General features: G+C 29.2%; 2 protein-coding genes across 2 annotated transcripts in view; both read right to left on the bottom strand.

Moving 5' to 3' along the window:
* LOC148227515 (mitochondrial ribosome-associated GTPase 2) overlaps positions 1 to 13,173 on the bottom strand; it is a 289,075-nt gene that overhangs the window by 232,270 nt on the left and 43,632 nt on the right. The window lies entirely within an intron of this gene.
* Ac3 (Adenylate cyclase 3) overlaps positions 1,191 to 13,173 on the bottom strand; it is a 131,788-nt gene continuing 119,805 nt past the window's right edge. Inside the window, exons 11-20 of the mRNA XM_088202828.1 lie at positions 9,506 to 9,755; positions 8,446 to 8,559; positions 8,138 to 8,364; positions 5,524 to 5,599; positions 5,227 to 5,452; positions 4,868 to 4,950; positions 4,693 to 4,791; positions 4,350 to 4,598; positions 4,121 to 4,282; positions 1,191 to 1,724 (exon numbers count right to left, since the gene is read on the bottom strand). Coding sequence (XP_088058954.1) covers positions 1,443 to 1,724; positions 4,121 to 4,282; positions 4,350 to 4,598; positions 4,693 to 4,791; positions 4,868 to 4,950; positions 5,227 to 5,452; positions 5,524 to 5,599; positions 8,138 to 8,364; positions 8,446 to 8,559; positions 9,506 to 9,755 — 1,768 coding nt within the window. The 3' untranslated portion in view covers positions 1,191 to 1,442. The remainder of the gene's footprint in view (positions 1,725 to 4,120; positions 4,283 to 4,349; positions 4,599 to 4,692; positions 4,792 to 4,867; positions 4,951 to 5,226; positions 5,453 to 5,523; positions 5,600 to 8,137; positions 8,365 to 8,445; positions 8,560 to 9,505; positions 9,756 to 13,173) is intronic.

Genomic DNA, 13,173 nt, shown 5'->3' on the forward strand with positions numbered 1-13,173 from the left:
TCGTACTGTACTTCGATTAATGCAATATAACCAATAATAATAAATACACCCTGTATTATGGGCAAATAATGGTAATAGTTGCCTTCAAAAAAATGTAAAATGTATGAAAATAAAACGTTTATTTATTAAAAAAATAATATCCTAATTAAAACATCACATTTTTTTTAAATAAAAAAACATTAGGACCATTACGTTTAGAAATAAAGACGTCGTATGAAAATGGATTTAAGTCTCAATTTGTTAATACAAAAAGACTACTATACTTAAAAATTCAAGTTTACAACCTAGAGCCCAAGACACAGCTTTAAATTGATTTTTTCATAATACTATTTATCGTCGTTTATAGTTTGTGTATGGGTTTTAAGTATTTTTTTCATAAAAAAAAAATTTTATAAAATAAAAATAACTAATGCCAATTTAGAAAGTGCATAAATGAGATACAATATCTTGCTCTTTTCTTTTACAGTCAAATCCTGATTTGCTTCCATTTATCTGTGACGTCTTAAATAAATATTTTAAACAGATACATGCCAGTATAAAACAATGTTATAATTCTCAATGTAATTTGATATGAGATGTTTTACAAAATTTTGCATAGTGATTTATAAAAATAATTTCATACGTAAATATTTGAGTCTTTCTGTGACAGAGTGGTCCAATTAAAAAAGATTTTTAAATTTTGAAAAATAGTTGTTTTTTTTCTAAAACAGCTTATATTATTATTGAAACTATCTACACAAAAGTTTAAGAATAACATAAGCAGTATATAGCAGTCAATATAATTTAATATACCTAATTTAAAAAAGCAATTTATGATATATGTATATGTATATGTATATGTATATATATATTTGCAGATATGCCAAACTGCCACTAAATGACTCATTAATTCAATAACCTAATAATAAATACTTAAAGATAAATCATAGTTATATCCTAATATAATACTATCAGTGACTTGATATTTGTTGTAATATTCAAATAAATTATTAAACGGTTAAGTCAATAAATTTAATAGTGAAACTATTGCCGCGTTTATAAGTATCTTTAAATACTACTAGAGTGCAAATTGAGTATTTCTTCAATTCAAAGACACACTCAAAACAGCCCTGAACCACTCAATGAATCAATAAATAATTTCAAACACACAGAGGCTACCTTTGAGTGCGACTATCGAAATTTCATGTTCATTTTTAAATTACGAGACACCTCATAGAGGGCACCTAACATTTATAAGCGTTTAGAACGAAAAATATATTTGCAAATAAGCAAACATATAGATTTAGATGAGTTTCTAAACACTTAGAGAAGACTTAAATATAATCGTGGTACATCGGAGCAAAACGACGGTGACGATTCACAAATAGTAAGCGAGTATAAAAGTTTATAGGCCGTTGTCGTTATGTTTCGGTGACACAAAAATGTCAGTATTTCACAACGTTTTAATTTTTTAACAGAGCGTCACTTTCACGAGCGTCGATGTTGAGATCAGTGCACGAATCTTCTTGCGGTAATAATTTGCGTTTTTCACAGTTTTTGACGGCTTCGTTTGGGGCACTCTCTTTACATGAGGGAGACAGTGGAGCCACTCCATTGTAGAGCCTCGGAACGCTGCCATTAGGACTTTTGGGGACTCCGTTGTTCATTGGAGGTGTAGGCTTCTCATTAAAGTTCACGTCTTGGACGTCTGCAGGTTTGGGTTGTTCAATGTGTGTATCGACAGGCTGAAATAGATTAAGATTATTTTTAGCAATTAGTATAATAACTTGTTTTATTAGTTTCTATACAAAGTAATTTATAAAAGTTTTTGATTATGTTTATACTAAATATTGCTCTGTGAGTATTTTTGCTAACATTTATACACGACATAAATCGATATTTAAATAATCACATTGATAGTGAATAGTAAGATTAGAAAATCTAGAATGACTTACATATATACAAAGAATGTACATATTACCAAAGCATTTTTTTTTGTCATTGACTTATATACCTTGTGGGTCCATATGTTTGTCAATAGATAACCAAAAACCATGGATAACAAGCAAAAAGGAAGTGGATAAGGTACTTAAAAGCTAATTAACAGCAATAAAAAAAACATACGTAATCCCACGACATACTAAGAGGTCAAAATATACAATAAATTTTAAACAGTTGTTTCTTGTAAATTGAAAACTTACATTCTCGTCAAGCTATATGTTTAGAGTTGTGTTTATGTTTCTACTTGTCCTGATAAATGATTCCAATGTATTTTCGAGTATTTTTATGTTTTGATACCTAAGACATTTTATCTTGTGTCGTCAGTCTAAATATTATTGATGAAAACCTTTAGCTCGCATTATTTTTCTAATATGAGACCACGGACTCGCAGATGTTTCTTTACTAGATTACCGATGGAAAAGATTTTTTTGGAACCTCAGCAACATCATTTAAAAGGTTGTGAACAATAATAAATTTGTAACTTGTAGAGCTTATTAAAATTTAGAGTCATTGATTGTCTGTTCTTAGTTTTGTTGGATATTTTTATTATGATATTTTTTTGAACAGCATTTTGATAACAATATTACAAACCTTTACATAGATTAAGTTACGTAAAGTTAATTTTTTTTATATAAATCTATGAAATATAATGTCTGATGTCAGTATATTGCCTTAGTGTCTATAAGAGGCTATTTAAAAAATATTTACTATATGCTTATGTTATATTAAATATAATATTTTTTTTAAATCAGATACTCAAATTTAAATTAATAAATTAAATCAGATTAAAATCTTTAGAAATTTTATTTAAAAAAAAACATATTTTTCAGTCTTATCTAGGTAACTTTTTAATAGTACTGTGGCAACCACACACTGTCCACGTTTAACACGGTTTTTTTTTTAAACTTACGTTAATTTATTGTGACTAAAATGAGCATCTATCAACAAGAACCACACAACACTCGTTACGACCACAAAAAATCGCATAAATAACACGAATTATGTTCTTACAGTAAATATTCTTCGTCATTGAGAAAATATTTCTTTGTTGCGAAACGGTCATGAAAATAATAAATCATCGGATCCACAAGATACGATCTTGGACAATGCCTATCAAGCGAATGTCGCTCTCTAAAGGCGTATGCCAATTTTACCGATCTAAGAAGCGACTGCAGCGAATGGCTAGATGATCGCTGCAGAATTGTGATTGATCAGTAAGCTTTGTAGCCCTGGATATTTAAGCTTGGACTACGATGAGGAGAAGGTAGTCACAAGCGGTCACTCGCAGACGAGACTAGCATACACCTGCCGCCCGCGGACAACACACGGTCATGGACGCACACATTCCGCCGCCAGCTTTTTCACTACCGCTCGGAGAATATACTGTTGCTGCCACACCAATCAAAACTCTAAGGATTGTTTACTGATATCATCCCTTAGCCAGCTTCTCCACCACCGCTCGGAGAAAACATCTCGCCATTTATCGTCTGACGCAATTCTAAATATAATGCAATACAACTCTAACTAGATTCACTTACTGGCTTCGAAGTCGCACCCCTAGGGTTCTCAAACCTTAAAGTATACTCTTCCCCTAATTTACACGGTAGATACGTTCCATAAAATATCGCATTATTTGAAATATAGAACGAAATTTGTATTGAAACGGACGCGTGTTCGTAATTGCTAATAAGTCTTATAAAACTACTGTATTTTAGAAAATTTCTAAGCACGGCTTTGATTTGCTACAAAACGTGTAGTTGGGGGGCTAAAAATACCAATACAACGTTTTGCAATACGTAATTACAAATAAGGCAATTGTGTTGAAATATCCTTCCTATGGCTCACTCACACATAAACGGGCACCCAAATAGCACGACCCAAATTTGCCGTTCTATTGTATTAATAATATAAACCATTGAGAATAATAAGGGCGAACTCAACAAACACATTATCGACTTCAAAAATATTTTTTTGTAAAAATATTTTATTTTACGAAAGAATTCTAAAGTCAGCTTTTTGCTATATTACTGTTCGAAGTTTGTAAAATATTATTATAAATAAAAATACATATTGGTTAGCAGATAGCAAATATTTTTAACACCTCGTTTTAATTTTCATACAAATATATATTAATACATACCACTGCAGTATGTTCAATTATGGGTTCTGGCATATTATCATATCCATCTTTGCCCAAAAGATAATATGTTAATAGCTGCCCTTTTCCTTTGACCGACACAAGACCGCGTTGTTCAAATTTATAGCCAAAATTTTTCAATATATTGGAAGTGTCTTCAGTGACCTGAAAGTATACATATGAATATATTAACGATACGGCTTAAAAAGTAAACTATATTTAAATCATTTACTTGTATACACCCAGCTTTCCCTGTACTCTCCATTCGTGAAGCTACATTGACTGTATTACCCCATATGTCATAATGAGGTTTTCTAGCTCCGATCACTCCGGCCGTAATCGGACCATGATTAATGCCCATCTTCAAAACGAAATGATTGAACGATTGCTCGTTGATGCATTGCAGAGCCTGCTTCAGCTCCAAAGCGAACTCTACTAATAAAGACAAATGAAACCAGCGAACAGTGATCGGATCATCCGCCTGAAATAAAAATAAAGCATTGTATTCGTCATATATCATCAGTCAAAAAATAATCTCTTTTGTATAGTTTATAGTACGATGCAGTGACACTTACCTTAACATGCCTTGAAGGGTTTAATCCAGTGGCGGCCATGTATGAGGAGCCGATTGTTTTAATTTTAATTATATCTTGGAATGGCGCTTTTTCCAGTAACTGTAATGTTTAAAATTAATAATATAGTTGTCTTATCTAAATAGATTTTTTATTATTACTATTATTTTATACATACAGCATCAAAATCTGATATAACCTCGTTAAGGAAGCGTAGGCATTCTAAACCTTGATTGTTAACCGTTTCTTCTGAATAAAATTCTGTAATAATTTTAACAAAAAAATATTTTAATTATATATGTATTATATATTAACAGATTAAATAATAATTATTTTGGGAACTATAGATGACACATACATATATTGATTCTAGATGAAACCATATGTAATAACAAAATTTTAATAAACATATTTTATTTTTATTTTATCATCCAATAAATTTATGTCTGTAAGAGCTGTGTATATTTTCCGACACACCAATAAATAAAATAAAACATTACTCTCAAACATGTCCCTAGGTACACTTTATCATATAACCTGCAAAATTGGGCATTGATGCAAACAATACTCCGACTTCAGCATAACTTTGCGAATACAACTCGTGATGTTGTCTTCTTTTATTGCCCATAAAGTGCACTGCCACATGAGGAGGTAAAATATTGTAAACTAGAGCTTCGTTTCTTCGTCTCATATCAGCTGCTCGCTCTCGCTGCTCTTCAATCTGACCTTTCCATAAGAACAATACTCTAGATGTGCTTTCCAACTGAAATAATACAAACAGTAGTTTTATATTAAGACGATCAATACATAAATTAATACAAAAAAAATACATACATGATTACTTAAAACAATTAATGCAACAGTGATGAGACCCATAAGGAGATAGAGAAAATGTTTAGTTGGAATTTGCCTGTAATTAAATCATACATAAATTACATAGAGTTCAAGTAGCGTTTTCATTTACAAATAAATATATTTAGGTATAAGAGAAAAGACATTTTTATCATATACTAATTATTCACCAAGTTTTTTTACCGCAAATCACTTTGGCTTAAGATAATTTTAATTATATAGAATCAGACTATTTTTTTTCTTATAAAAACTGTTTTTTAAATACAATTTATTTTATTAAATATATAAATTCACCGGACTGTATTTTTTTAATTTAATTTTTTACGCTACACTTTTTCGTGACTTTCTGGCAATGTTTCTAGACAACAAAAATGGTGGTATTTTACCCGAATTCGCAGAAGAGTAAATCGTTTCCTGTGTCGTAAATACCTAAAGAGGCAGCGTATCTATGTACTGATAGAAAAAGATAGACCTGTTGCTATCACCACGCATGTGCGACTTTTCTTACGGCTATTAAGTGACAAAGCAGGCGGTCGTTTAAAACATATCTTGCTAATTTACAATATTATTATTTATTTATTCATTACTTTTCCTTTGTTTTTGTGTAATAGTTGAAACAAATATTTTACAAATAATATATTTAAGGTAAATTCGAATTTAAAATAAATCGTAATTATAAAGCAGATAAGGTTTGGCGTCATAAAAGTTCTGAAATTTTTAGGGCAACGCAATTATTTTCAGCAATGTCATTTCCATCCAGAACCACGGATCTTTAAAATATCTATTAAAAACTCAAAGAGTCGAATCGAACAATAAATTTAATACAATGATGACACTTAAACAGAATATTTTTTATTGGTATTTCGTTTTTTAATTAGTCAAATACGTAGTAAACGTTTAAATTTAATGTCAAAGTATTAAAATATAACTAATTTTTATATCCTATTGCTTAAAGCTTTCAAATATTTATCCGTAATAATAATAATAAGAATGTGACAAATTAAAAACACATCGTTAACCAAAAGTTATAACGTTGTTAATTATAAACATGCATTAAAATGATATTATTATCCTATAAAAATATTTGAGCATATATTTTAATGCCGAAAATATTCGCCAGCTTTTTTTATTTATACGTTAATAAAATATTTATTATTAAATTATCTTTTATAAATATAAACTAATAGTTTATATTTGTTACAGAATATTTTGAAATAAACTCTAAAACATAGTTCAACAACGCGAGTAATCAACTCCCTCTCCTCCCAATGTACCACTTCAGTATCAGTTATTTATGACAACTATGGCCTAGAAAGAAGTTTACAATCAGTCGAATACAATATAATTAAAAAAAACTCTTTGAATAATAATTGCAGAAATTTATGCAGATCATTGTTGCTACAATCGAATATTGACAATAAGATCCACATAAACAGCAACTAAATGAGTCTTTTTGGCAGCAGTAATTAATAAAATAAATCTCTGTACTTATTTAAAGTTTTAAACATTTAATGCTCCTTTATTTTTTAAACTTAAATTAATTATTAAATATTTTTAATTAGTTGATTCTTTATATTTTTATGAATATATTCGAAAAACATAGTACTTGTGATGCGATATTTTGCGACTTAAATATATTTCTTTTAAATGCGGTACTTGCATAATAAGAAATCATAAGATATCGATAAAAGAAGTGAATAAATCCTTTTACAAACTTTTAAAAATGACATAAAACTATTGAATTTTTATCCCTAGAATTTGTTTAAATTTGCTAATAACGGTGTTTGGCTTTTAACGCAAAATAATAGAACATATCTATGCATTTCCATGCCAAAAATAATTAACGGGAGCGAAGTGGCGACGCAAATAATAAAAGAATATGAACATAAAACCGTTGGATCGCATCTTAACAAAAACGATCCCCCGCGGATATCATCACAAAACAGGTAGCAAGTACAGTTTCTCCGAATTCTTACATTCTAAGCGATTTACACAATCTCAAAAAGAATATACCTGATCTAATGGAACGAAAAGTTTAATAAAATATGTAACTCAAACAAATATTTTAGTTCCGCTCCAAATTATCTGCATTGGTCAAATTTTTGATAAATAGAATTTATTGATAGTATATAAGCCAGAAAGCTGACATACTTTTTCACTTATTAATAACTTGAAATAACAAGAATTAAGCGGAAATCGCACTAGTGTTACTACGCCAAATCGATCCAGACAACAACTTCGATGCTCTGGATCTCCAAGAGTTGCACTCGATCTTCGAAACGATTATAAAACCCTCCAAAAATAATCACTACTCATCAAATTGTACGGCTATATTTTAAGCTATTATGATTTAAAAATAATCATGAACGCGTGTACCGAACAAGTACACCACAAATCTTTAAGCTGTTTATTCAGGATTTATAACAAACATATTAGACATCGTCTGATTGCTAATAACTTGTGTACTGCCTTGACCTTTACAACCGCATAGATCGCTAAGGTGCAGTATTTATATTTAAAAGTATATATGAATGGTGAATATTAGATTCGAAACAGCTTTAACGTCTTTACTTTTATACCCTCGATTGAAACATACAAAGGTGAATTTGGTGAGAGATCGTAACAGTCCAATAAATCTCCCAGTCTGAAGTAAGAAATGAGAGCTGGAGGAGTAGCTGCCAGTACTGCTAAGCCAGCCCTGGCCCAAAGCGGTAAGGGTGCCAAAGCACCCAAAGCAGCTGCTAAAACACCACCAGCACATCCGACAACAGCGCATCCTGCTGTGCAGTTGGTGTTTGACTCAGCTGAGCGAGCGCATACAATCTGCAAATTTGTATGTTTTACATGGGAAGAAAGGGGTAAAATATTAATAATTCAGCAGAGGTTCGGGTTGTTGTTTTATACCATCTGTGCGGCATTGTGTAGCGTCAGTAGCAATATAGCAGCTGTTGTTGCCAATAACCTCAACTCGGGTGAACCGCTCATCCTCCTACCCAAAGCTGACATACGTTCCCATTCCTGAAAATGAAAACATAAAATTTTATTGCGGTACGTAGAATTGTATGTACTTCGATTGAATTATTATCATAGTAAAGTGCAAAGGTGACCCCTAAACATATTTATTAACAATAATAAAAATATTAAGAGAAGACTTTAAACTGTGTAAATATGGTTTGTTACTTTTTATATTATTATATCTGACTTTTATTTTAATAAATAATATGATTCATTGAATAAAGTTACGATTTATTTTCTACTAAATATTCAGGCGAATTAAAATTATATAATAAATAATCCGCCCACTTAAAATGTGACCAAATTTTACTTTAAACTACTATTTTTTCTCATGACATATAATTGAATAATATTAGCTATTACAATTAAAATTTGACGCATAATGTTTACTGGTGCAGATCTTTTTAAGCTCATAATGTGTCAATTAATACAGAAAAAAACAATACTATAATTGTAATAATTTTCTGTAGAATAAACCTAAAATTAAATGGCAATTAAATTACTATCTAAGTTAATAACTCTAACAATTTAATGTGATCGATTAACGCATTTCAACGCATGACAAAATTGTATAAACTAGTACGATGTAATGAATAGATTTTTAAAAAACATTAGTAAATTCGCCAAAAAAATGCTTTTTATAGCAGATTTTATAAGATTAATATCCTTATATATAAGATTTTTCTAAAAAAAAATATTTTCTATAACTATAATATATTATTACAAATCAATATTTTCCGTGCGTCTTTTTACTGCAAACTTAATCTTATAAAGGGCAAAGTGAACCCGAAAGGCTCATATCACGAATCCGTTTATAGATTTAAGCCTTTCGTGATCGTTTTCAATTCGATTTTGAAAAGTCTATTATTCACGTGAAGGCTCTCAATTTCCTTTATCGAATCTTAAAACGTACCTTTGCATATAAATGGCAGGAAGTTGAAATAAATACCGTTCTATTGTGAGTTAAAAATGGAGCTGCGATAACCAACATCAGTGCAGTAGCAGCAGCAGCTAATGGTATTGCTTCTGGCGGTGGTTTAACAACAGTGATAGCAGCCAATAGGACCAGAGATGGCAAAAGAACAGCTGTGGCCAATGGTGCACCGGCCGCTACTCCAAGACCTCCTCTTTTTTTGTAAGCTGCTTCCATTTCTGGCGTCTGAAAGCTCAGGAAAATACCCGTGTGCTTCGCCAGCAATCTGAAACGAGTAATGCGAAAGTAAAACACGTGTAAAATAGATCAAGCGAACTTTAGGGTCTATAAACCGCAAACATTCAAGTGGTGTGTGTTGCTATCTTAACAACTGCGATCCGGTATGTTTCAAAGTTTACACGTACCCCAAACACCTTAACTGTGAACTTGCGTATACTTAACGGTATCTAGGAATAATTCAACAACTTGAAACTAGTACGTGGATATTCTACCTGGGTAATATTAAACGCTAGATGAGAATATTTGACTGATAAATCATCACAATTGTTTGTAGGTTTACTTTCAGAATATTCCCCATACTACATCTATTTTTATCATTAAATATAGCTCGAGGCAATTTAATATATAATATACGTTAATACGTGCAAAATACAGCTATAGATACAAATAGTGTCTATTGAAAAGGGATGCCTTTTGAAGCATGAAATAAAACGGCTGCAAGAGGTTCGGGAAGTAATGACTCTTTTTACGGTCCCCTGGGCAAATCTAAGGAAAATCTTCTCAGTCAGGTTAGCGTCCGATTTCAGATCGTAAATATTACGGTCTGCCGTCGTTAAAGTGATTTTAGAAAAGGTCGAGTCTAGGGCTCGAATTACAGTAATGGCAAGAATCAGCATCGTTTTCTATCTAATACCGTGTAATGTTAAACTATTAAATTTACTTATAAAAATAAAATTTTCTCTCGCGTTAAATATTTGTATAATTTAAATAATTATGAATTTATATTCAAAGAAAATACTTCATCTCATTTGTATGTTATTATAATATATTAAAATATTCATTATAAACTCTATTATCATATCATTTTATGAAAAATATTTTTTTTTGACCTTCAACTTTTTTAGGACAGGGGTAATTTAGTATTGTTTTAAAATAAAAATACCATTTTATTACCATATACATAACAAGTTTCAGAGTAGTTGTTCTATGCTTATGTAAGAAACAGATTAATGAATAAACCTCACCCTTAGCGGAATTTATAAATTACAAAGAAATTTTAAGAGTACAATTTGATTAAGCAATCACTGTTTCATAAAACAAATTGTGTGTGCATTACTATTGAATAGATTTGGCAAAAAGAGCAGTAGCGATCGAGCATTTTATGAAGAAAAAATCCAGACTAACCTTACAAAAATTCACAAAAAATTCGTTTTAATGCACATATCTCTTATAATAATGCTTTGTTAAATAGCACTTAATTCACACTTTGTTTTGACAGAAGTTTGTGTAAACTTTAAAATATTGCTAACCAAAAAACAATCTATCCTTTTATATTAAAAAAACAACTAAAAATATATAAAATTATCATCAGATAGTTTCAACTGTATATAATATAATTATAAGTACTAGCTGTCGGTACCTCACTATCGTGAGGTACCGATAGCTAGCGAGTGTGCGAATACCGGACCCTCAACTTTTTGGGTTTTAAATATAATTTTTGCTTCGTTCTGATTTTTTTAAATATTTTTAAAAATATAATGGTTCAAATTGGACATTACTATTTAGGATTTTCAATGATAGACAAAATAGTTCAATCTATAAAAAACTACTTAACATTTTCAATTCATTTGAAAATAGGTTTACAACTTGACTAAATAATTCCAGAAGAGTACATTTTATATTATTTATTAGATTTACAACGTTAGATTTTATCGTTATATTGAAACTTAGATATTTAATGATAAATCTAAATATTGTATATCATTTATGAATAGGTTTAAAACTTGGCTAGATAATAATAAATTAAAAATTGTACTATGAAATTTCAATACAGCGAAGCTCACGAAACCAATGAATAAATTTTGGTGTACTGAAAATTCGTTATATTGAATGTAAGGAAGATGATATATTTTTATTTTATTTTTAATTACTATATTACTACAGCATCAAAATAACCTCTTATAAGGTTGACAGATCGTTTTTTGTCCTTGTTTAAGGAAAATGTATGAAACACAATAAAATTTGTGAAAAAAATGTTTTATAAAAAAAGTTTGAGGGTCAACGAAACACCTGTAATGTCGCTTTTGAACACATTTGGCACACGCCAAGTCAATGATGAACTGAATTCTTAGAAATATTTTGTCAAGTTATAACGTCATTCTTAAATTCGGAGCAAAATATATTGTTATACTGAGATTAGTCTTCATTACAATGAAAACATTTTGTCTGAAAGTTTTTCGGGGACAAATTAAAGATTCGTTTAGCTGGGAATTTCGTTATTTCGGTATTCGGTACAAAAAAATATCATTGTATTATTTTTTAAAATAGGTTTGTAACTTTACTAAATATTAATAAAACAAAAAATATCAAAATGTTTTCAACATAAAAAATAATATTAAAACGTAACATTTTGTATCATTTAAAAGTAGGTTTACAGTTTAATAAATAATAATAATAAATAGCATCGGTTAAACATCCGCTTAAAAATATTACTGATATGAAAAAATATTTTGTTACACGTTACTAACGCAACAACACAATCGATCATATATAGTTAGTGAAATGTGAGTGATTATAAGTCATTGATTGTGTTTTAGCGTATTTTAGGTATTTGAGTGTCAGTTTTAACGCTGCATAACACAATTTTATCATAAATTTAAATTTTCGTAACAAAAAAGTTTTTTGGTGACACCATAAGTTACTTTATAATTAAAAAAAATATTTCTATGTTTTATGTGTAAATATAAAAGTCAGTTTTTAATTACATTTACTAATTAGAAAGAAACAATAAACTAAAAATATCAAGCATCTAATCTGTTACTTTAGACCAAAAGTGCGCTTTAAAAATATTAATAATTTTGAAACCTTTGTCTTTTTTGATTAAAAAATATTTTGATTTACATATTTTTTAAAGTAAATGTTTTTCTGCGCAGCATTATATATTTTAATAATTATTGAGTGTAAAAAGTTTTCACTATATTTAAAAGTAATAATAAACTAAAGAATTTAAAATCTATAATAAATTATTAATATTTAAAATCCATAATAAAATAAAAAATATTTTTAATGTTCAAAAAATATTTTGAATAAATCTTGAAATTTTATTCTGAAACTTTTAATTTAAAAAATATTTAAATTAGTGTTATACATTTTTGTGTAGTTTACTTTCAAAGGCGTCAGTAAGAGGGATTTTTGCAATATTAGTTGGTTGGTAATGAAGAGTACTTATTTTGCAACTTTGCCCCTTTTTGTTGAAAATATTTTTTAAAGCAAAGTTTTAAAAATTCTCTAAAAACTAAAACTTTAAATTGCCAACGTTCGCCAAAATTTAGGTACATATTTTTTCTGTATAGAGAAGCTAATACATATCCACATTATTTATATTATATTTTAAATCTATAAACTAAAAAAATATTTTAAAACACATTTTTTTTAGTATTTTATGATTTTTATACATATTTTAA

The sequence above is a fragment of the Plectrocnemia conspersa genome, unplaced genomic scaffold, assembly GCF_051122295.1.
Source record: "Plectrocnemia conspersa isolate PC_06_02 unplaced genomic scaffold, ASM5112229v1 ptg000013l, whole genome shotgun sequence".
Classification (NCBI taxonomy): Eukaryota; Metazoa; Arthropoda; class Insecta; order Trichoptera; family Polycentropodidae; genus Plectrocnemia; species Plectrocnemia conspersa.